The sequence below is a fragment of the Melospiza melodia genome, chromosome 5, assembly GCF_035770615.1.
Source record: "Melospiza melodia melodia isolate bMelMel2 chromosome 5, bMelMel2.pri, whole genome shotgun sequence".
Classification (NCBI taxonomy): Eukaryota; Metazoa; Chordata; class Aves; order Passeriformes; family Passerellidae; genus Melospiza; species Melospiza melodia.
Window position 1 is genome coordinate 30352158 of NC_086198.1, and position 25952 is coordinate 30378109.

General features: G+C 36.4%; 1 protein-coding gene across 5 annotated transcripts in view; it reads right to left on the reverse strand.

Annotated features, from left to right (window-relative positions):
- Positions 1-269: 269 nt before the first annotated feature.
- Positions 270-25952, reverse strand: part of LRBA (LPS responsive beige-like anchor protein) — a 368498-nt gene continuing 342815 nt past the window's right edge. For 4 of the 5 annotated variants that reach the window (XM_063156759.1, XM_063156760.1, XM_063156756.1 and 1 more), the window contains 4 exons: positions 12892-12993; positions 11451-11665; positions 4173-4324; positions 270-1823 (listed from right to left, as the gene is read on the reverse strand). In XM_063156759.1, coding sequence (XP_063012829.1) covers positions 1733-1823; positions 4173-4324; positions 11451-11665; positions 12892-12993 — 560 coding nt within the window. In that variant the 3' untranslated portion in view covers positions 270-1732. The remainder of the gene's footprint in view (positions 1824-4172; positions 4325-11450; positions 11666-12891; positions 12994-25952) is intronic. The other variant, XM_063156757.1, reaches the window with a different exon arrangement.

Here is a 25952-nt window from a genome sequence, read left to right on the forward strand (position 1 = left end):
GTTGAACTTCAGGAAATGCGAGATACAAGTTTTGCATAAAAAATATTCAGTACACAGAGCTCAGTAGACCAAGCACATCCCACAGACACAACCCACTACAGCCTTTGCCTAATCACACCATCCTTGTGCTACACAAAACATGAAAATGTAACTACTGATACATCAGAAACCACAGAAAACACCATTTCATACTCACCAAAAGTACATTAAATACACCCCTTTCCTCTGTTAGGAACATATCCTGAATCACAAGTAACCCAGTACTCCACTGAAGGTCTCAATTACAAATGTAATTTTATTTAATTTATTCACTCAAACTGAATTTTCTCATTCCAAATCTTTACTGAAAGAGAGAGTAGTTAAATGCTTAGAAAAACCAAGAACTGCTCTAGTAGGCAGCTAGAGAAATGTATGTATCAATACAGATATGGAATGTAAATTTCAACTCAGAGATCACAACATACAAAGGAGATTTTATGCAATACAGACTTACAAAACAATAACAGTTCTTTTCACAAATATTTTCACAGAGTTCTGCACAGCAATCTTGTAGAAAAGTAGATTTGTGCAACACCAAAATAACTTATTGTTCCTTAGTATAAATTATTTTTCATTTCCTAAAAGAAAGAGGTAATTTAATATGACTAGGCAGGATCAGACTGGATTTGGTGGTAGCAAAATACGAAAGACATTGTTGCTATAGGCAGAAAAGGAATATGACATGTGCTACAGTATTGCAGGGCCACATTCTGACAAAAAAGAAAGAAAAAGTAAAAAAAGAAGAACAAAAAGCAAATGTTGTGCTTCTGCTGCTGTACAGGGACTGTGCACCAGCAAGCTCCTGCTGCCTCCCTGCTCTCACAGTCAAGCAGCAGCAATGTGCTTTGGAACTTGCCCCTGCTAAAAAACACCTGCCTCTGTGGGCTTCTGGTTTGAAGCCTTCAAACGAGCCTTTCTGATTTGTAGGAACAATCCACATTTTGGTGTGCTTTGAAGGAGATGCCAGGTAGAAACTAAGAAGGATTCACACTTGATGTAACACAAACTCCGTTGCTGATTTCTCTTGTAACTGCACTAAACATACAACTAAAAAAGAACTAATTGTCTAAGCCTAGAAACATGCTTGAAGAGTAACATTGATGGAAATGATTTGCAAAGTTTAAAATTACATTAACCATAATTTAAATATTACCCCTTGATTCCCAGAAACTTCAGTGCTGATGCAGTACAATCATTTGGAAAAGTACGAGACAAAGTGTGGTACAGATAGCACAGATTAAAATTCCCCCAACACCATAATGAATTTCTGTTATGTTAAAATCATATTTTCCTCAAGGTTATAGATAAAGCTTCAGATGGAACATTTTTTTCTTCATAATATAGCTAGAATGTGAGTTTTAACCATGTTTACTTTAGGTTTTGTTTACATACAGGGATCAAAATAGACTTCTCATTGTGACTAAAAATATAGATTTTTTTTAAACTACAGAACCCAGCAGCTGGTTTTCTGCTTCTTTGCCCTTCCCCCAAAAAAGTCAAGCAAGGTCTACAAAAATAGCAATTAACTTTAAAAAATAGTTTGCTTCTTCCAGCAAATTTAAGTTACATTCAGATGTAAGAGAAGTATTTCTAAGGAGCCGTGCGGCGGCTCGACCCCGAGGGAGGCAGTGCTGTGTGCAGCCCCCCTGGCCACAGCTGCTCCTGTCAGTGCTTGTCCCGGCCTCTGGGATGGTCAGTACCTGGTTTGGTACTCGTGGTGCCAGCGATTGAAATCATTGTAAAAAACCACGATGCTCCCGGACGCCATTCCAGTCATTATACACCTGAGGGAAGCAGATTCACCGGTCAGAAAACACACAATGTCCATGTGGTCAGGCCAGAGCTACACCTGAGAGCTGGACAACAGAACTGCTCACCAGCATTCCTGTCCTGCAAGGCCACTTGGGATTCCCCAGGATTACCTCTTGGCAGGTTTTAGGGGGGGTATTGGAGAGGGTATGAAGCCTTGGTGTAGCAGCAAAGGGAAGGAAGGCCAGGAGGAGTGTCCATTTCAGTTTCAACTCCCCCAGTTTAAGCATGTCTGCATGAAGGAAATGGGTGTGGGCACAAGCCTTCAGTTGGAAATACTAAACCTTGTCACGGACACATTTCATGAAAAATCCTTTCTTTAGGATTTTTTCTCCTGAGAAGCTGAGAGGCCTCAGGAACAAAATGTAAACAATGATTATCTGCTGCTGTGGAATGAAATAGGTGGATCTGTGATTGGTCTCATGCAGTTGTTTCTGATTAATGGCCAGTCACAGTCAGCTGGCCCGGACTCTCTGTCCAAGACAGAAGCTTTTGCTATCATTCTTTCTTTTGCTATTCTTAGCCAGCCTTCTGATGAAATCCTTTCTTCTATTCTTTCAGTATAGCTTTAATATAATATATATCATAAAATAATAAATCAAGCCTTATGAAACATGGAGTGAGATCCTCGTCTCTTCCCTCATCCTAAGATCCCTGTGAACACCATCACAAAAACTGAAGTCTTTGATTGTTTTGGAAGCAATCCCTGAAAGCAATCCCTGGGCTTTCCCACTGAGACACTCTTTCTGAATTCCTTACCCTTGGCCTGCTACTGGAGATCACTGAGATGTGTTTGAAAAGCCATGACCCTGACACAGCACACAATCAGTCTCTGGATCATTTTCTCTACAGTCTCATTAAAGTATGACAAAAATCAGAACTATAAGGATGTATAAAATCCTGGCATTTGGGGGGAATAAAGCCTTAGAATTAAAAAATTCAGAGTAAAAGGCTGCAAATCTTTTCTTCAAAACAAAGATTAAGTGTGAGATCATCCAAACATTGCATTTCAGTAAGATCACCTATTTCATGTCAACAGTACAATTTTGATTGTTTTTCTATTACATTAAAATGTCTTTTAAATAACTCTGAGCAATTACCTGTAATTAATCAGTAATTACTCAGTAAAATACTCTGAGTAAATCTCTTCCTTGTCTTCCAACCCACAGTGCATAATTTCTTAACTTGAGGCCATGGATAAATTTCTCTATGTCCATATTAAATTTCAGTACATTAACATGCCATTAATTAAAGATTCTCTAAATGCAAAATTTACAAGGTCTAAAATTCAACAGTTTTTGATTACATTTAACAATGTAATACATTGAACAGCAAGGGCTTGTTTTTAATGGAAAACCACTTTATCCAAAATGTCAATATTCTCTAATTATGCTTCTCAAGAAGCTGTTCAGTGTTTCATTGAAGTTCACACATTTTACTGGTTTGGATTTTTTAAAGTTCATTTTGTGTAAGTTTTAGAAACACAGATAAAAATTTTTAAAACATTCAATGTGGATTTCAGTAAGTGGAAGGCTAAGAGCCTCAGCCACATGCTTTACTGCATAATGTAGACATCCGTAAGGGATTTAGGAGACAAATATGCTTGAAAAGTACACAGAAACACCATTTAGTAAATACAGCACAGCACATAAAATCCTAGCTGAAAGCTTAAGGTGTACAAATGAAATGGGAAATATCCATCTTATAAACAAACAATATTTTTGTGATAAAAGCACTGAAGCATTGTCAAGTACAGCTGCATTGGAAAGTGCAATGTGAAACTGCAGAAAAAAGTCTGACTGGTCACCTTCAGCAGGAGGATTGTTTAAAAAGGGTCATGCTGCATGTGGATAAAATAACTGTTCTAGAACTGAGAATGACACTTTGCTTTGGCAAATATATGGATGTGTGGAGGGAACCTTCTTGTGCACCTATTCCAACTGTTCTATTTTTAACACGAAAGTCTGGAATCAGGAATGTGATTTGTGTTGTAAGGGAAAGAAGAGAGATGAAAGCACACATGTAACCTTCCACCTCCCTGTGACTCACACTGTACATTGGTGCAAACCAATAACTCAGCCTGTCTTGAAGTCTGCCAAAGAAAGATTTCTTGGATCTATCTCTCTTCACTACCCAAAGAGCTGAAATCCTGACAAAGATTATCTGCCCTAAATATAACATGTTAAAAAAAAAACTTTTGCCAGCACAGAATTCTCAAGGATCTATAACCCACAGAAAATCCCAATTAGAAAAACAACAAAAATGCAATTGAATTGTAAATATGTACTCCCCAACACTCCAGTCCAGCCCAGAGTTGGTCTCACCTCTGGTCATAGGACAGGGCCATGGATCGGATCCCAGCATCGCAGCCTGGGTAAGCAAAGAGCCGCTTGAGGTCCCACACCTGCCAGACCATGACAACGCCGTTGTCCCCACCTGTGAGCAGATACTGTCCATCCCGACTCAGCTGAATGGCCTGGGGGAAAGCACAGGGACATTTGTCACATAAATGTATGTGTGGCTCTCACTTCCCCACTTTTCCTTTCAATAAAAGGTTTCATATTGATAGCTGAATGTCCAGGGAGACTTTGACGTCAACACAAGCTTTTGGAAAGCAACATTATTGTTATGTTATTTTACCCAGCAAGAGAATTAATGCTCTTATACACAAATCTCCTATACATTAGATGTCACTAGTTAAGTCTCACCTGACCTGTGATTTATTCCATGTTCCAAAGATCCAATATGAGGTCAGATAAAGAAATTTACTCTTCTAAGTAGCTAGATTTACAAGATGCAGCAGCACTGGCATTAAAATATAGCACCTGATATCCCCCCAAGGGTCTTTAATACCAGCCTAGCAGAAGCTGAATGTTGACAGGAACTGAACTGTTATACGAATCACTAAAATTAATTGAAACTTGCACTTTTAGATTCCTGCACTGGATTAATAAAATAATGATCCACCTCTCTTAAGATAGACTGTGCTCCCTTTTATCATCCATCCTGAAACTGCCTGTGAAAAATTCAATGGCATATACCCTGTTTTGTATGCATCATGGGGACTGATGGCAAATCTGTATATGAAATCTTTATTTGGGAACCAGATCATGAAGATGGGATATCATTGGTTTTCAGAGTCAAGACTTCTTCAAACAGCATTCTTCAATTTATTTTAGTATTTCTTGTGTGCTATTGGGGAAAAAAAATCAAGACACATACTGAATACCCAGAAGAATAATTTTCCTTTTTTACCTGAAGACTATACCAGATGATACTACCAGATATTAAATGGACAGGACTCAGGAGAAATCTTTCTTAAAAGAAAGATTTTCCCAGTGTAAATAGGCCAAAATGGGTCTTAAGAGAATTGAACTTGAAATTTTATTAGAGCAAGTGCTAATTTATGGGGTGAGAGATCATGACCCATCTAGCCCAAAGGTCTATCTCCAAAAATGGCAGCAGGAAATGCTGTCAGCCTGGTCAGCATACAGCCCTTGCCCCCCACGTACCACAGCACCCAAAATCACTGGATTAGGAATATCAGAAAGTTCCTGTTCCCTCTAGTGTCTATTTATGGAAAAGCTGCCCATGAATTTTCTTAATCTTTTTTGAGCCTGCTTGTTGGGAAGGATTAAAGTTTGATAAGGAAGTCTCACAGATAGGTATGCTTGGCAGGAAGATTTTTGAATGCAGAACCTGAGAATGAAATAGAGATGGAAGCAAGTTTTGATAGAGAAAAGAATTGCTGAGCCAGTCTTACTGGATAACTAAGAAGGCAAAGGGTATGTTAGTTAGAAGGGGTTTTCATGACTTTGAGCAAAGGATAAACCCACCCCAAACAAGAAGATGGTTTTACCAAGCAGAAAGATAGCACAGGCAAACAAGTTTGCCAATGTTGCAAGTAGAAAAAAAGTCTCAGAATTTTCCACTGCAAGAAAACTGCTCTAGCTTAAACTGTAATGTACTAACTTTTAGTGACTGGAGAATAGTAACATGAATATGGTAATTATAGCATTTATGATAGGCTATAGATAATAGTTAAGGTATGGACTGGTTCTACTGTATTAAGATGCTCAGCAAAGAAAAGTATATAATGCATTGTAAGCAAAATTAAATGGTCTCCAGACCTGCCTGCAGCTAGAGCTGACAGCTGTAGGCACAGCTCTGTCACCCATGACCCTGGACTGCTGTAACATCTCAGATGCAATAAACTGCATTTTGGAGAGCCCCTGGAGTCCCACATCCCTCACTATGGCTCTTACACCTGCTGATGCCTTCTGAGGGGAGAAAGAAATTGGCAGAAGTATTTGCAGGTAATTACAGTATTACATGTTTATTCCATGTTTGGAGATGATCCTACCAGTTTCAGTGAATACATCACATTCTCATATTGTGGAGTTTCCTGAATAAGAATTCTCCATTCATCTCAGGCATTGCCTTCATCACTCTGTAAACTTTCAGCATTCCCCACCTCAAAAAGCATTGAATGAAGCTGGTTCCCAACACCAACCCTTGGAAGACTCCATGACTGACTTTTCTCATAGTGTGTGAGCATTTTTCCATATGGGTCTCAGTAATTACTACTACAGAAACCCTGAGGATAAAAACTTCATCTGAAAGGAGGCTCCTGCCCTGCTGTTGTGCAGAAAAGAAATGTAAGCAGTAGAGGATACCAGGCCCTGATTTCATAGCCTCATCCTCCAACTGTCCAGGAAAACTGAAAGGTCTGCACCATTTTCCAAAGAAACAAAACCAGAAAGTTGAACAGATTCTGTCATGTGGAATGACATCAGCACGAGTCACCAGCAAGATCAAGACCCTTGAAACTACATATTGGACCATTATTATCATAATGCCAAGTAAGCCCAAGTGTTTTCCTATGCTCTTTTCCTGTTTTCAGATGCCTCTTGTCCACTCTCTTTCTGATTTTTGCTCCCCAGCTTGACTTCTGTTTTTCCTTCTCTGCTCTCTGCTTTTAGATTTGTCCACAATACTCAGCACAGAAACAGCCTGCGCTCCATTCTCCTCCTCTTTCTCCTCTGCTTCCTTATCAGTTCTTCCTTTTATTTGCCCAGGATCACAACCATCACATTTCTTGCCATGGATCTTTTTGCACCTCTTTGTGAGGGAGGATTGGTTGCAGGGAAAAACTGCATCCATGGCCTACATATGTTCAGTACAGAATACAGATACTAAGCATTATCTACAAATGTATTTAACCTAAGGTTTGTGAATCAGCTAAATTTGGGCAGCCTTTCAATGCACTACACACCCTTCACATCAGGATTAATTTGTGATAAATTTCAGCTGGCCCAACTTCTCAAGAGAATGATGTAAGAATGGAAGATGTTCACAGCAGTGGCTTATAAATTCTATAAACACACTCTCCACAAACAAAATTATTCTTTTTTACTAAAACGTTGTCAAGGCAAGGACATTGCCTCAAGATAATAGTCTAGAAGCAAAATTCCAGCTCAGAGATTTAAATTTAGGAAACAGTAGAAAGAACTGAAGCCAGGATTTTGCAAACATCTCTGTACTGAAATCTGTAATTATTTTGGCATTTGCAGTCTCTCCTTATACAGGTTTGCAAATATGCAAAACTTTTTACATAGCTCAGGGAAAAGCAGTTTAGGACTTTTCTTAACACACAGAATTTACAGCACACGCACCACAAAAACTTCAGAGAAACTAAAACACAAAGATGTTGCATTCATGCAACACTGAAATGTTTATACAGACTGCTGACAAGCCTAGAAGCCAAAATATACAGTGTGTGTAAGATACTGCTTTGTGAGCAGCAGTAACTGAAGTCAGACATATTGCACATCTGTATTTTTTGTATTGCTGCACTCTATTACTGCAATGCCAAATACATCCTGTAAGAATTATACGACGTGCGACACTTAGATTAAGATAGAGCTCCTATATTATGTTATAAATTTTGAGTGTTTACTGCAACAACTCCCAAAGAGTCAGAATAGATCACATTGCTGGAATTTTATTTCACACAATAACTCTAAAAGGAGTGTAATTGAAACACAAACATATACTCTAAACAAAATGTAACTCTGAGCCAAAAAGAAAAGATGATAAACCTACTCCAGCCGTGTTTTGAACTAATATGACAAGACATACATGTAAATTTAGACACAATAAAGCAGAACTTGTAGAGTTTTTCTAATCACAGCTAAGTATGGAAAACAGAACACTAACAAAGATTGGAATTGAGTATTCGGAGTTGAAGCTTCTTCCTCTCCCCCCCAAAAATAAATGTTCCAACCATTAATTGCTTCTGTGACTGTTGATATCAGAAACGCGCTAAGCACCTTGAAAGCACAGGCACAAGGAGCTTGAAAACTCTAATTTAGAGACTGTCTTACAAGAGTAGAGTAAGAAAGGGGCAGAAAATAAACTGGTAAGAGTGAAAATAATCCAGAACATGCATGCACTGAGTGGATGATCACAAGATCTAACTAACCACAAAAGTATTAAACAGATTATTCATTAGAAGCAAAAATCAATATGGGGTAGTTTTCTTCTCTATAACAATAGCAGCCTCCTAAGGGTATTTCCAAATTGCAGTGAAGACCGTGACAAATAATTATTTGCTACACTTATAAAATTCAGCTGATGAAAATCCATTAACCTTATGGTCATGGTTCACTTGAATTTTTTACTTGAAGCTTTTACTGAAGAAATGCTATATTAAAAGGCAAATTAAAGCCATTAATCTTTAACTCTTCCACTACCTGCAACATGCAGTAGGTTTTGTGATCTTTTGATTAAATAAAGTACAAGCTCTGAACCCTTACTAATACCTATGCAAATTTACTACGTCATTGGCTTGTCATGAAGACAAGATGTTGATTTATTTACTTTTTATTTTTTTATAAATAAATTTCTCAGTCACTTGCCTATATATATATGAAGGGATGAAGGAATGAAGGGATGAAGGAATGAATGGAAGAAAAAGGTGACCCTGTCAACATTTCAGTTTCATGATACGCCCTTCAAGATTTAACAAACGAAAGGATGCTTTTACTTCCAAATACTCCAGCTGGTATGGAAGGTGACATGAATCAATTTTACTGTTCTGCTTTTCCCCAGCGTAGTTTATCTGCAATTCTGCTAGGTATGAAACTGAAACAACCCTGCAACTAATCTTTCTCACAACACGAGATTCAGACTCTCAAATAATCCCCAAAGTGCACAATTTCAGCAATGTTCTAAAAGCTGCATTTCTGACTTGTATTTCCCTGGAAAGTCTCAAAACTTTGCACAAATCCCTTTTAACGTTTCAGGTTTTTGAAAGGCAGTGCTTTGTAAAAAGGCAGAGCTGACACTGTGACAGCCCTGGCTTACAGCAGCAGGAGTCTTGTGGGTACTTCCACATTTCAAAACAGACTCAGGAAAGGAAAATAAATTGGTTCCTCTGGGTGAAACAGCACACAGTCTTTGTTTAGGATAAAATAACTTTACCTCTCAGAACAAGCAGACTATTTAGAGTTAAAGGTATTCATTAAGATATCTAAACACTACATGGTAGATGTACTGTGATATGCCTAAGCTTCACTGAGCAATACAGTATTTAAAACAAAAACAGGTGGAAGGCATTGATTAGACCCTGAATTTCCCCAGAGGTTCTGAATTTTTTATGGCAGTTTTCTAGCACAGGAATACAAGAAAGAAAATGAGAATGTTTATCCCAGCATCACTATTGAAAACTGCTAGTTTTACCAATAACATCCTGAAATACCGGCCCATAATGACACAGGAAAACTGAAGCTGTTATATTACAAATTCCACACTTATGACCTTTTTCATTCCCTTTTCTATCCTCCCCAAGCAAAAGGCAATGAGGAGAGTTTTTCAGCACAGCCCATGGGTAGGTGCTATTCATTTTAAATGCCCCACTTTAATCATGCAGTTGCCACTCTCCTTCAGCGATGATGTAGTGCAGGAGCACTGGCAGAGACGCTGTAGGTTGTTTAAGCGTAAAGCTCAGCTCGGACCACTGGGACGGAAAGAAAACAAAACAAAACAAAATAAACCCCAAACCCCTCTACAAACATAATTCTGGCCTACAGAGAGCAGAACTTCAATTGCTTCCAGCAACATTCCTAAAGCTGTGGGTACTGACTGAAACACTACAGAAATTGTTTCAGCCGACAAGGGATTTCGAGATATTTTACAGATTTGCTGGCCTAGCTGACAACATAATCTCAACTGAAAGTGACAGATTATCAACATTATTAATGTAAAAAGAGAAAACACTGGGATATGGTCTTGCTTTATGGAAAGAACTCTGGGATGAAGGGCAGGCTGAAAATCTCAGAAGTGTTTGTACAAGGATGGCCAAAGGTACAATTTCAGGGAATTGATGCAAAAATCTACATTAATTTGGAAAAAATGTCTGGGAACAGAAATATATACATTTTTACTTCACTTCCCCAGCCTCAAACCTGCACCTGTGGCTGCCACAAAACACAGAAGTCAAATGCCCCTAATCCCACTAGACTGCACTCTCACTATGGAAAAGGGACCTACACAGAGAGTTATTTCTGTATATTCCACCACCAGCATAGCTGACCTTCTGAATGGATGACATAGGGATACTGGATTAGAAGAGCATAGTACATTATAGGAGTTTTTAAAGATTTTAAGTGAAATTTACTGAACTGTACCACAACCTTCAGTGCTAATGAAGCAGTTCCATACAAACTATTAAGTAAAAATAAGGAAGATCAAAACTCTTTAAAATACATTAACACATACTTCTATCTTTAGCATGGAAAGAAGTGCTCACAACTTTGCACAACAGCTGAAAGAATGCCAATAATTCTGTGAAACAAACATGATGGCAGAGAGGGATTTTCTTCCTGACATGTGTAATCCAAATAAAGGAAAAATTTTTAGAGTTTTCAACTCAAGAGAACATTGGAAATCCCAGCAGCTGAGTTCCCGGGATCTTCCATCAGATTACAAAAATCAGCTTGGAGGTGTGGTACTCTAGTACAGCTGGCAGCTTCTGCTCTGTTTCATAGGTACTATTACACAGGAACTGTCAAGAGACCTCCATTTTGTATTATAAAATAATTTTTATAAAGCCATAGGCTTAAAATGCCTCCTGCATAGTTTTGGACTTGCTCCAGGTCTCCTGCAGCTAAAGATGTGGAACTCTGCTGCCCACTTCACAAATGCCAAAGGGCTAAAAGAGTTGAAGCATAGACATATCCCTATAAACTTCCTGGAGCTCAGGACAACACATGCTGGAATGCAGTCAGAGATGCCAAAAGAAAGGGAAAACTAACATCCAAAATAGCATGTCACCAACCTCCTGCCTTCAGACTGAAACGCAAAGATGCAGCACAGCCTCTCTTCGTCAGCAATTCGTAATATTTGTATTCTCCAGCTCAAGGAAATGCTTACACACTAATGTTATTAAGAGTACATGGTTCCCTTAATTTTTTTCAGAATGCTGCTATGCTATGGTCTGGTACCAGATATTCATGGTCTGGCCATGTATCCACCCAACTCCAGCATTGACAGCTTTTCCCCATGCAGCTGGCAGGTAGCACACACTTGAGGACACTCACCCTTATCTTGTCATCTGTTTCCATCGTGGCCTGCAGCCTCCCATTCACACTGAACACACAGAAGAGACCATTTTCATAATATATGACACAGTGGCCTTCTCTGGAAGCTTGAATGAGTTTTGGTCTCAGGCAGCTTTCGGGAGCCTGTAATTTTTCAGGACCTTCTAATGTCCTCAGTAGATCTCCATTCATAGAATGTATGAGACATGGTCCTTCTGGTGAGACAGAATAGGATCTCAGGTTACTGATTCATATGCTCAATTAAAGACATCATTTTCAAAAATAAAGTAATGAATTCTAATTAAATAATCACTATTATATTACTTTATAATGGTTGTTACCATGTTTAGGTGAATTGCCTGTGACTTTAAGGGTACCAGACACTAAGATAAACAGCTTATCCCTTGAAAGCTTTACATTAAGGTATAAGTACCTAGATTGCCTTCTGTGGATTTTCTTTTAAAGCAGGTAGTAGTTAATTTTGAGAGTTAATTTTGAGAGTTAATTTTGAGATTATTTAATTTTGAACAATTAAACATAGTAAACATTGAAAGGAGATTATCAAAACACAGACACACAGAGTAAGAGTAATGAATTTACATATGTAGGTATTCTAAAGTGTATGTTTTCATATTAAGATTGTAAGCCGTACACAACCCACTAAATATTTGCTTTTTCAACACATTCTGACAAATACCTGCTTTGCACATAAGACACAGGAGTTCACATGCATAATGCAGAAAGGCCCACAGGTACAGACCATGAATATACCTAACTCTGAAGAAGTGTCTCTGGGTAGCTATTTTAGAAACACTAAAGTAGAAAGATACTAATTCCAAGAAATTTACAGTTTAAAAATAATTGTGAATTTAATTTAAAAATCGTATCATTAAGCAAAAAAGAAAATGATACAGAATATCCACAGAATCAACATCACTCTTTATAATTTGCCTGCTAAAAGCAGGTCTTTGAGAATACAAATGGAGCATATTAGAGGTTCTGAAGCCAAGCTGAAAGAGCCTGAACAGAATTACCAGCAGTTTATATACACCCTTCATCAAACAAACAGACCAATATATTCTCTTTCTCTCAAAATTAATTTTTGCTTCCCCTTTTTGAGAAGTTATCCATTACAGCCACTCTTCACCATCCTGGCCCTCAAAGGCTGTATCCAACTATGCTATATGCAATTGCACACTGGATAAACAAACAGAAATAGCAATCAGGAGGAAAACTGATGTGGTTTTCTCTTCTTATAAACATCTGAACAATCCTCAGTTTCAACATGTTTAAAAAGAGGTTTCAAATTCCACAGCAACTAAACAAAATTTAGAAATAAAATCACCATAAAGTTTATAAATTCTATCACCTGAAACTATATTACTCTTGGCATTAGGACTATAGCTTCACAAACAGAAATAAATGATAAGAGCTACCTTACCTTTTGAACCACTTATTACAAGACCAAGCTCAGCACAAATGGCAGCACAGGTGATCTCATAGTCGTGTCCTGTCAGAACAGCTCGAGGAGTTGCAAAATCACCTTCAGTGAAAAAACAATAAAAGCAATCTTGGTTACAATCTATTCCCAAAATCACTGCTTTCCATCACTGAAGAACCTTCTGTTTCCTTGCTCTCTTTATGTTTATGTTGCTTACAAATCACATCAATGCTCCTGTTTGCATATGGGAGTGTTCTACCCCTACATGTGTAGTACAGCAGCAGCACTCTACCTGCATATTTACTGAAAGTCAGGTGTGCAGTAAAACCAACCAAAGTTGGTTTTCCCTCCCTCTCTCTCCCCCTTTAATTTATAGTTTCTGGGGGGAGAGATTTAAGTCAATTACTACGCTTTCCTACAACAGGCATTAGTAAATGCAAGTATCACTAGAGTAGCTATCAAGAGAAGACACCTAAAGTGCCCAAAGATGAAGGAAAACTTCCAGTGACTGATTTTATTTTAACCTAATAACAGTGCTGAAACCACAGTATGAAGTCTAGGTCTTTGATAGGCAGGCAGTTCTTTGGATGACAGGCAGGATGAATTTCTGATGAATTTGCAAAGAAGTCACACTCAAACCCAACATTAGTGCTCCTATTAGACATTTCCCTACTACAGGAACTGTGGGGTTTTTGTACTTCTCTTTATAATCAAACATACATGGATACAATAAAAAAGAAGAAATGTACAACTGGCACATTTAAAGGAAAAAACATTATTCTCCAGGTCAAGGCAGAGAAAGGGTAAGCAAATGCTATAAAGCTCTTTAAATAGTTTTATATCTTTGCTCATAGGTTATTCACTGTCCTCTTCAAAAGTGCTGGCATTTAAAAAAATCACAAAGTTATTTTTGTATTACCATACAATTAGCTCGTTCATAGCATTCTACAAAGCATTTAAACTCAAAGGATGTTTCTTGGGCAATGCTGTCATGTAGTTTTCAGAAGGTTTAGATGAGTTTTTAAGCAGCAGGGAATAATTTCGCTTCACAATGAATGATGATATGTGAGACACCAACAAAGCAGTAAAGCAGTGGTAAAATCAACCTCTTTTTTCACTTGCAAAAGAGGAGATGGTTTTACAAAGACACAGAGTAATAGTGGGACCAATTGATTCCATTAGTTACTAAGTTAGCATCAATCAAATTACATTTGGGGTTGTAAATTCAAAAAGATAAACCCAGCATAATGTCATTAATCTGTCCATGTAGAGCAGCACCAGCAATACGGGTACTGAGTGTTTGTTATTAGAGATCATGGAGCTGTATTTAAAGGGATAGTTTCTCAGACTCTCCATGAGAGACTTCTCTGCAAAAGAGGTGTAAGATCGGGGCTTGCATAAATATTTTTACTAAAACCAAAAAATCTCCCAAAACATCTGTGCAGCTGCCAGATTCCAGTGGTTTTTAAGTAAAGGTCATAATCTCTGACAACACCTCAAATCAAGAATTTTGACCTTTCAAAATTTGATTTATTCTGCCATTGCTATTACAATTTGTATCAGCAATACAAAATCTTGAAAAGTATATAAATCTATTTCTTCTTAGATATGGCCACAGACACTATATATGTGTGTGCATGCATGTACACACCCAGGCAGGTATGTTGCCAGCACTTTCAATGTGAACATGCTTTAGAGCAATTTGCTGAATCGTTCTAATCTCTTAAGTAACAGTCATTAGAAGCTGTCACTTTTGTTTCATATAATGTTTGAAAAAACAGACCCAAGCCCAGGAAGTATGGCAGACAGTTCAGGAGCAAAGGAAAAAAAAAAAAAAAAAAACTCTCAACAAATTAGAAGCATAAGGGTGGATTTAATGACCTCTAGGTACTCTAGGTACTTCTCAGGTGGCTGATCCTGTGAATTTTGCTCACAAACCTTTTAGAGCAAATTGCTCTATTGAACCTTGCCCCACCAAACATGGGCTGGGCACCTCAGAAGATTCAGAAATGAGCTCTATATAGCCAAGCCACAAACCTGCAGTTTTAGGGGAAAATGTAACAGCAGCTATAACAATCATACTATCCAGTAACAATTTAATGTTGCTGACCCAATTCTTTCTCCTTGTCACTACCAAGCCCTAAAATGTGCCAACTTTGTGTGTTTAAAGGTGTTGTTAGTTTGTTTTCTTTTAATGAGCTGCCTATACTAGCAAAATTTTAGAATTCTGGTTTTATTGCTTTCTTCTGCTTTCAGAAATTGAATTAACACACACTCACATAGATCAGCAAGGAATTATTTTAATTATACAGTTCACATTAATGCAACTTTTGAAATCAGAGAAGTTTTAAATACACAACATTGCAGGAGGTAATGAATGTAAGATGCTGGAGTTAGAAGCACTTATGAGAAGCAATGCCTGGATGAATTATTAGGACTTGCAGATACACAAAATCATGAGAGTAAACTTCTTGCTTACAGCAACTACATTATTTTGGGTTTTATCTGCATAAGGCTGTCAGCAACTACATCCATTAAATGTAGGAGATAAGACTGTTAAATCAAGAAGTAGAAACTGAGCATATATATTTATCATAGTTCACAAAAAATAAAATTGCCTAAGTAACACTCACAGTCTTTTCAGAATTTGGACTTGACTTCAAACATAACAGAGTATAAATCTACAAGCAGAAGGATCAGTGTTTCATAGATTGCATGAAATTGTTTCCTAAAATATATTTATTATACTAAATTATACTAAAACAAAATAAACAAAAAAATCCCTCAAAAATACACCCAACACAAATGAACAAAAAAAAAAAAGAAGAAAACTAAGTATTATCTTTAAAGAACTCAGGATTTGAATAGATACTGTAAAAGAAGAGTCCTGTGAAAAGTCAGGCTGACTCCTTTGATAAGAATGTCGAGTCTTTAGGGGTTTCCAAGCCTGATTTCCCAAATAATGGGGTCAACTTAAAAGCTGGTCATAGAGCAGAACAGATTTCTTTAAAAGCTTTTAAACTGTTATTGGTTCAAAAGATTGTCATGGTTTTCAATAATGCAAAGAGAAAATTTTATTTTGTTGCTGGTTTAAGGGGCACCACTTCAAACTTCTCTAAATTGTTTTAGGAGAACAGACTCACAGACCCTTTTGAAAAGCTAGGGAAGTGACTTCAAAGGGAAGAGAGTCTTTGTCCGCTAAGCAGGTTTACGACCACTGATGCAAACCCTAAGTAAGGGCTGAAAAGAACACTCAGAGAATCTTTATGGAGATCCTTAAGGAAGATGAACAAGTCAAATGAAATTAAAGATAGTTCAAATCCTAGCACTAATAACCAGAACACAATAGTTTTACAGATGTGCTTTTTCAGTGTAGGATATAGTGATATCCTCAGACTATCCCATCCCTGGATCGCTGCTTGGAGCTGAATTCTGTAACATTCTTAATGCCACATTCACATTGCTACAAATGCCATCAATGATTTATTTAAGTAACAGGAGGCACACATAAAGTTACTTTCCAGTAATGGACAGAATACTTTACCTTTGCAGCAACCATTCAAATTATTTCAAAAGAACTCACCTACATTCCAATAAATAATTTCTGCAAAGCTGTTTTCCCATAGAAAATAACATAAAATATCACTCTTACTTAAGTTACTAAAGTACATTTTAAATCATGAAATTCAAGCTTCAGAAGATAAAAGAAGAGCATGTGATATCATGTCAGCCTGTAGTGATATATCAGTGAAAAAATGTTAGGCTTTTGGAGACTATGTTTAAAAAGGAACAGTGGGATTATGGCAAAGTCAAAACTTTCTTCCAGTTTAATGACATCCAGAAGAAGAAAAGCCTTAGTGGAGAGAACAAGAAATTGGTTTGTATTACTGGGTCTCTCTCTGCTATTTTTTTTTTAGCTTTGGTGATGTTACAATACAAAGCAGGATCATGACATTTTAAATCCATCAGCAAATTCCTGAAATGGCTGCTTTCTTTATTTTCATCACTAAGATGTAAAAGCTGAGCCAAACACAAAAACTCATTTGAAGAAAAATACCTTCCTAAAAAGAAACCAAAAGAGAGATAAGCTAAAAATCTGCACTATTAAATACAAGATACTCTTCCTACTATGTATGGGTGAGATAATATTATGCAACACATTAAAATATAAAATACTTGACTGTGCTCCTTTTTATGTTTTATACTGAGAAGACAGTTAATTATTATGTCACAGCCATTTCTAAATTATTCTCTAAATTCAGAGGTTGTGGAGCACTTTTAAATGGCAAATTAATTATGCAATTTTATGCCAATACAAAATCCAAATCAAATGAAGCACCAGTTAATCTGTCTTTTTACCTATTTCTTGCAAAAGTGATTGAGTGCCTTCTTAGAATGATACATCAACCAAACCAAACTATATGTGTAAGAAAGACCTTCCAAAATAATTTTTTAAATTTTCCCAATTTGGGAGTTGCTTTTTATGATTTAAAAAATAAAGAAAACAATAAAAGGTTTGAAATAAACATGGGAAGTACAGAGGTATGTACAGAATATAGGATGTCTGGACAAAAATGCTCTCAGCAAAATATAGGTAAATAAAGAAAACTAATTTGCTGCTAAAGTCCTATGTTGGTTATATAGCAGGTTTCAGACTTTAATTGCATTGAAGTGATAACTGTCAAATATTATATAAAGTCTGTGCATTAACATTATTTATAGATCACATAATTGGCCAAATGATTAGAACCCCATTTCACTGGCACAGAAAATTACCTGATGGATGAGAGATCTTACTCAAGTGATACCACACAAAATCGTTGAAATATTCCTAAAGTTTCAGTTTGAATGATCTTTTCTTTGTAAATAAGAATTTTTATATAACAATATAATATTTTCATATTATATAGAAACTTCATTGTTGTCTATGTGTCTTCATGTGACACTCCATCAGCATTTCCTCTTAATTCCTTCAAACTACTTCCCATCTGTTAAGACTTATTTTACCACAAAAAGTACAACCTTATGCCAAGATGCAACTTTTGGTTTTATAAAAAAAAACACTTCAACCCTGTAGTTTCTGAAAAGGGAACAACATCTTTGAACAATGTATCATTCTATCCTGAAGCAAATCTAATCATGCAAAGCACAGGAGATGCTATATTTTGTTCAGTAAGGAAAAAATACATTAGATTTATCTTGTAGGATTTGCTTCAGTAAATATAACCCAGGAGGGCTTACTATACTTAGCTCAGTGTCACTCAGTGCAACAAGTGACCAACATTTAATCAGTATTAATGAGAGATTTTTCATACATGCTGTGTCACAAAAACTATGCTTCCAAAACAAACAGAATAAGAAAGAAGATCTAACAGGCCTTCATAAACTGGGTATTACAATTCAGACTTCAAAAGTCAATAATCCCCAGCCTCTTAATTCCTACACCATGTGCAACACAAAACTTTCTGGAACAGGTTCTCCATAAGTGGGGATTGATCTGCTGCAAGTCCTGGAAGTCATTCAGCAGGATCCCTCCCAATGAACCCAGGCCTTTTTGAAGCCCCGGAAAGTATCTGCAGGTGAATACTTGGGGTCAGAGTACACTGAAATTTTAATATTTGCACCATCCTGACTTCATAAACTGTTACTTAAGTGGCAGCTTTGAAGTTTTAGAACACTGTCATTTTTATCTAATAATGTTCTAAAATAGACTTATGAAGGGACTTTTTTTGTTTATACTAAAAAAAAAATTATTTTCTTCATATTTCTGTCTTTTGGTTTATAGTACCATTACCTAGTGAGTTCAAGAAAAAAACACAATAAACCTAAACAGGAAAAAAACCCAAGCAAACAACTACTTCTGTCAGAAACAGCAGCTACTGAGAAATTGTTTCAAGATAAACCAAGATAACTACATCTAGTTAAAACCTATACAGTATTTCATAAACTGGGCAAAATATAATCAGAGATGAGAGGTTTCCCACGATACTTTCACTTAGTTTGGCACATTTTTATGTTCTTTTTATTTCCCCCTATTAAAATACATCAAAATAATTTATTCTAAAGTCTGCGCTTGAGCTATTAGATTACTTTTATAAAGGTAATTTCAAACCAATACTACCACCAGCAGGATATTGTACTACAGAGATGTTTACCACCTTTACTTACCAATGTAACTGGGAGTGCTGGTGGCATACACCAAGTTCAGAGAATACATAAGTTAGCTGTCTTTTTACAAGTAACTCTTTAAACCACATACTTTTTCAATGAAGCAGGCCATAACTCCAGTATCCCCATGGTACTAGTGCTACTACTAGAATTTTGATCCAGAAACACTTTAAAATAATTTCTCACCAAAGTCAGGATTCTTGTATTGATCAAATAGTTTTTTATAACATTTATGCTGTGATCTAATTCTAGACTATAAATTATATCTTCTGCACTACTCTGTTCTGTCTTACATGGTATAGACTTTAAACTGAATGGTGATTTTTCTCAGCAACCAACCAAGGTAAATAAATGTGATGCATTAGTACATCATCCCACAACTCTGTATATGGTGCACATTAAGGTTGTATTCATTTACCATCAGAATGTAATTCCTTTCACCACATCAACTATTAGTTACAAGTCATAAATAGAGCATTGTTCTTCCTGGAACTCAAAGGTCTGTGTTGCATCAAGCAGTACTAAACATCTTTATCCTGCTGGAAATTCCATGCATCCCATTTTAATAACACCTGAAGCTGGATACTGACAAAAGAGCAGCATCCAAACTCCTTCTGTGTTTCCAGTCTCAAAATACACACATCCTTGGTTGCCTCAAAACCTGCTCTACAATGCTTCTTTGAATTACTGATTGACAAGTTCTGACACACAAGCTCTTAGCTAACTGAAAACAAGGATGATAGAAATGTTACACCTAATACTGTAGGATATACTTTTAGCCAAAACAAATCTTTATGGCACACAAATTTACATGCTTATCAGTACCAAGCCACTATGGCTTTTTAACTGCTTTCCAAACTGTCTGTTGAAACTCTTCTCAATGAAGACCTTGTCCCCATAGGTATCTGTGACACAACTTTTATTATTATATAAATACAAAATTATCTGGCTTGTGTGTCAGCATTGCAGATTTCCAGATATACCAGAATTTATCCACCTGTTATTCCTCATCTCTTTTCCAGTTAAATATGTGGAAGGTAGAACCATCATTTCTATGTGATTTACAGAGTACCTGGAGGCCTCCATACAATGAGGTTCAATGAGGCCTCAAACTCTTTGAGGTATCAATGTGTTACAGCTGAAAGAAGAAAGGACAGTGACCTTTTGTGGCTGCAGAATTTAAGGCTCTGTTCTAGATTCATGCAGATTGCACCAGTCCTTGTTACTTGTGAAGCTACAGGGAACTGTGGGACCATTTACAGCATCAGGGGTTCTGTCCATTAAGCTTTCATGAGGCTTTCAAGGCTAACATTGACTAATGCAATAAATGTTAGGTAAAAGAATATTTAGTCGTTGCTATACCTTTCAAAAACATGCTACGGATACTTTTTCCAAGCTTCATCTATCTTCTCTATGATATACTTTGTACTGAATTGTACTTGTAACACACACAGAAAAATGTAACACTGTGCTTCTTAAAGCCCTTTAAAATAAAAAGAAAAATGTAATCAATTTCTTTTTATGGTCCCACTTAACAAAATACTCCTGGACCTATTTCTGTTTCAGTTCGTATGTTGAACTTAAATTCACATTGTATTTTCTCATTATAATCTCAACAAAAAGGCTAAGAAATTATACTACCAATGAATTTTTTTTGCCTTCAAAATGTGAATAGGTATTTTTAATTTTTTACTATATGGTGCTTAGAATCCATTCCTGAGATCAGCTTCAACTGAATGCCAGCAGATGGTGCTCAAGGACTCTAGCTTTACACACAACATTGTCCTGTCCTGCCATTTTTGAGAAACAAAGAATATTTGTTACATCTGTAGTAAAACAATGTTATGCTAACACTGAATTATTTACTGGCTATTTTTTTTTAAGAAAGGGTCACACAATAATGTATAAAATGTGTGCATGGGTGAAAAAATAAAAGTGCTATTGAGCACCTAAAGGAACATGTGCAGACTGTCCTAAAACTCGATGCTGGAGCAACACTATTTTCCTACCAGGCTGACTTCAGTATCGCATTTATAGCTGCAGAAATTTCAAACATATTTTAGTATTTTGAGTCTCTGAAAATTTTTAGCTATTCTGGTAGACAGAAAGTAACAGTTAATAGGGGAATTTCCATTATTAACTAGCCTGATTAACAATTTATGGACATTTTAATACTCCTGCTACTTAGCACGATAAATGAAAAAGGAAACACTAACAGGTAAGCTTTTTACAGCTACTTCCCAATTCATTTTTTTAAGAGAAGCTGCTATTAAGGAAATTACTTTCAATTTTTTAAAAATAATGATTAGAATTCTAAATTAATATTTATACTACAAACAACCTATGGAAATGTGGACCCTCATCTTCTCTACTACCATTGGTTTTGGAACAAATTTTGAAAATAGAAGTCCAGATCATGCAGAGCTAGCAACCAAGACATAGGTTAATTCAAGATGAGGAAGAGGGAAGAAGGCAAAGACGAGTTCTTTGGCTACTGAGTTAACAGCAGACACAGGACCTGCTTGAAATCAGTGTGAATGTTCACTGCATGCGGAGAGAAGCATCTATGCAAATCCTCACAGAATTCAACTTTACAGGATTACAGTGTCTGAGTCCAAAGAAATTATAACCCACAACATTATTCTTTCATCAACCAACACAAAGATGCTCCTCAGGTATAATTTCAAAATTTCAATTGCTTGCATTGTCCACTTTAATAATTAATTATGAAGCACTCATAAAAAAAAGTTTTAATTTTCCAACTGAAAAATGTCTGCAGCAGTTGATGAAATACAGATATTTCAACTTATAATATAATTACCAATACAATTAAAAATAATGATTTCTTTAGTTTCAAGATCATAGCTTTAATGTTAATAATGTTTTATAATTATTTTATCATACATACACTATTATATATATACTATATATATTTAATAATATATATATAATTAATATACTATATGTAATATGATATATTATATATTTAATATATTATATATTAATTATTATATTATATATAATTTTATGTATTTAATATTATATATTATACATATTTTAAATATATTTTTATATATTATTATATATTTATTATACATTATATATTTTATATATATTATATATATTTAATAATAATAATGTAGATTGATAAAAGTCTTGCAGGTATTCAAATATTTATTTAGGAATTCTAGCTAAATAAAAACCAAACAAAAATGCAGTTTCTTTTAAAATTAGCTTGGATAGGAACAAGACTGTTTTTCAGCAAGACAAGCAATGTGATCAATTTTGAATCCTTTGGAAGATTCTGTATTTTATAAATTGAAAAAATTATCCATTTAAAAAATTTGCATCTAAGGGAGACATTCTACACATTTTCAATAGCAAAACTGTTCAGTGAATCTTCCCAATTAAATCTTAGTTAAATGAAGTAATTGTACTTTTAAATATGAAATCAGGCACTTACATTCACATGAGTCCTGCTAAGCAGCTCCATCACTAAACCCATTTATTTCCCACCCTTCAGAATACCTGAATATAGTACCCTCTAAAAAATATGAAGCTATGCAATGAAAGCACCCCCATAGTCCTCGTGATGCAAATGTGATACATACAGAGAGTAACATTTTCTAGTTTTATGGGCTAACATAAAAGAGGTAATATAATTTGTTTTATTCACATATGTGTGGAAGATCAATGCAATAACTCAGAAGAGAGCCCATTACTATTAGCAGTAGTGATACTGTTACACACGGACTGTACATTTCATAGCACTGAAGATTTTTATCCGTCGAGCCTTAATTTCTTTAGCAAATAAAATTTCTAATTAAAAATATTGTGGTTTTTTCAAAATATGAAAACTAAAACCTAATTGTGAACACATTCCTAGATACTTGAAAGCAACGGAACCATATTTTCATATTCCATTAATAAAGTCAAAAATATCAGAAAAACACTTTAATTGGGCTATAGAAATGCCTACCAATTTTTAAGTACAAACCATTTTAGAAGCATAAACAATACTAAGACAAATTCACCACCATAAACCTCCCCTTCAAGAAAGTAAACCCAAACAAAATAGCTACACTGAAAAACCCAAAACCTTGAAGACACAGATTTGCACCCACTGACATTCATGACTGGCCTCTACCTTGTCCATGTAGGTGAAGGATTATTAAAGAAAACTGGAGAAAACAGGATATTCCAACTACAAAATCATGTGTTGGTATAGGAAAATCAGAAGTATGTGTGTAGAAAAAGATTTGATGACAATTTTTAATATATAACAGCTAGAGATGGCCTCCTAGATATTATTATAACCAATACAGAAAAACAAATAAAAAAACCACCTTGCTGAAAGGAATTTACAGGGAAGTGGCAAAGATATGAGAATGTTCAATACACTTTATAAGGAGGAGATCAAGGACAAGATAATTCCGGAAGTATTTTGGGAAAACAGGTTTCAATAAGTACAGAATATCCTTATGTACGATCTCATGGGCAGTTAAGCCCACAGAAAACAAAGGAAAAGATAAGAAGTGAATGCAGTACAGGGATAAGACAGGCAAGATCCCAGCTGGCACAACTCAGAGTTCTCCAGTGACTTTGACACAGGAAAGTCAGGCAGAAAGATCAAAATAAATGAGGTTATTTCTGAAACAGTGTAAGCAACACGGTATGAGCAAAGAGACAAACCCCAGAGAGCCACACATAGATGAGATGTAACTAACACGGACATCAAAAATAACATTCTAAAACCATGAAAATATGCCAAGTTTTCTAAGAAGTTGGTTTGTTATTAGGGCAGGCAATACCAGTAGATGATGCCGCACAAAGTACTTCAAGAAAAGGTCGGCTGCAGTCAGACAGCAAACCCAAGTAAAACCAGCAGTGAAAAAAAAAACTGTTGTCCCAACTAGAGAATGAGGTAAGTGTTTGGTACTCAATTGGCCTGATAATAGTGAGATGAGAATACTGTGACAATGAATAATCCCAGAGTTATAACAATTGTTTCAGGGATATTGGGTGGGGTTCTGCAAGACTAAAAAAAGTATTGTTTTGTTTAAGAAGCAGGAAAAAGAAAAACTAGAGAGTAGTCTGCTTAATCCTAACAAAGAGAAAAAACACTGGCAGAACATTTACATTTTTATATATACACACACAATTTCCTACAAGAAAACAAGGAGATGTATAACAGCTGATTTGGATTTGTTCTAAACAAATCATGTCAAAGCTGTTTTTTCCTTGCAATGGCAAAGTAACAGGACGTGTTCAGGGAGACATCACATATTTTTACTTCAGTAAGAACTCCAGTGCTGTTCCATGTCAGCAATTTCTTAAGGAAAACAGGGAAGCACACATTCAGAAGATACTATTATACATTGGAAAGCTATATTCTGAAAGCTATTCATTGTCAAAATGGTAAACGTATTGATGGGCATTCCTGAACTGTGTACTAGCTAACATTTGCTTTAATGACCAATTTAATAGAATAAGACTGCAAAGTATATTTGCAGATACGAGTTGCTGCAAGGCTGCTGCAGGACAGGATGAGAATTCAAAGTAAGCTTGACAAATTGGAGACACAGTCTGAAAAAGAATACACTTCAGAAAGTTTAAAAATGAGATTCTACAGCTAAATTACAAAGAGAAGGAGACACAAGTGAATAGATTCTTCAGAAAGCACTGAAATTCATACTAGCTCATGCCCATAAAAGAACTGACAATGTCATGGTGTTTTGAAAGAAACAGATATTCCCTGGGGATGTGAAAAGTCCTGGTCTGTAAAACAGGTTGTTTTCCACTTATTACTGGAAAGGCTTCAGCTGCATTCCTGGGTCTACTTTGAGGAAGACAGTCAACTGAAGAGAGGAACACACAAAAAAAAGTAGAGGTCTGGAAAAACATGACTTATGGCAAAAAACAAAGAATTGAGTTATTCAAGTTGGAGGCAAAGAATTGTAGGTCATGGCAATCCAAATAACTGGAAGTAGCTGCAAGAAGGAAATAATTGTTCTCTACACAAAGGAAAAATAGATAAAAGATGATAGAATGCAACTGCTGCAAAAAGAACTGGATACTAGGCTGAACACTGGGAAAAGACTGCTGAGGACAGGGCTTCTAAGGCCCCAGAATGTATTTGCTGTAGTTTCTAAGGGAAGATTGGACAAATCAGTGGAGATTGATTTTGGCATAGTTAAGCCTTCATCTGGAAAAGAGAACAGATCAGGTGACCAAAGCTCCTGCCCGCCCTGTTTCCTATGGTTCTGTGATTACAAAGGAAAATTCAATCCCCCAACCTAGGAAATGTCCAAACATCAGGAGTTGCCACTTGAGCTTCAAAGAGAAAGTGGGATCTGAAAGTGATGCTCACCATTTGTATGCAAATGAATTCTCTCATCTCTTTTCTCCAGCCATCACACAATCCCTCCTCCCACCCCCCACTTCTTCCCTCCCCTCCACCTCCTTAGGCTGGCCAAGGGCAAAACACAGCATCTTTCCACAGCCCTCTCCCAGGAATCTACACACATTCTAGCACACAAGTCCTTGTGCATAATATCACATCCCCAAGTGGTGCCTCGGAGCCTCTAAATATGCAGGAGCCAACTTAGTGTGCCACAGATCACACATGGGCTCCAAGGAGTACCGAGGGGAAGGCCATATCCTCTCCCTCCTACCTCCCCCAAGGCAGCCACACGCCAAGGAGAGGAAAGGGCAACCCCTTTTTGCACTATGCAAAGTGACTTTACATCTCCACAGTAAATTATGCTAGTTAATGTGAAAGCAAAACAGCTCAAGGCTATTCCAAAGGATACAACTGCTTCTGGTCCTCAGCCCTGCTCTGAATTATTCCAAGGCTTGGTCAGAAATTGTCCCCAGAAACATTTTTGCATCAG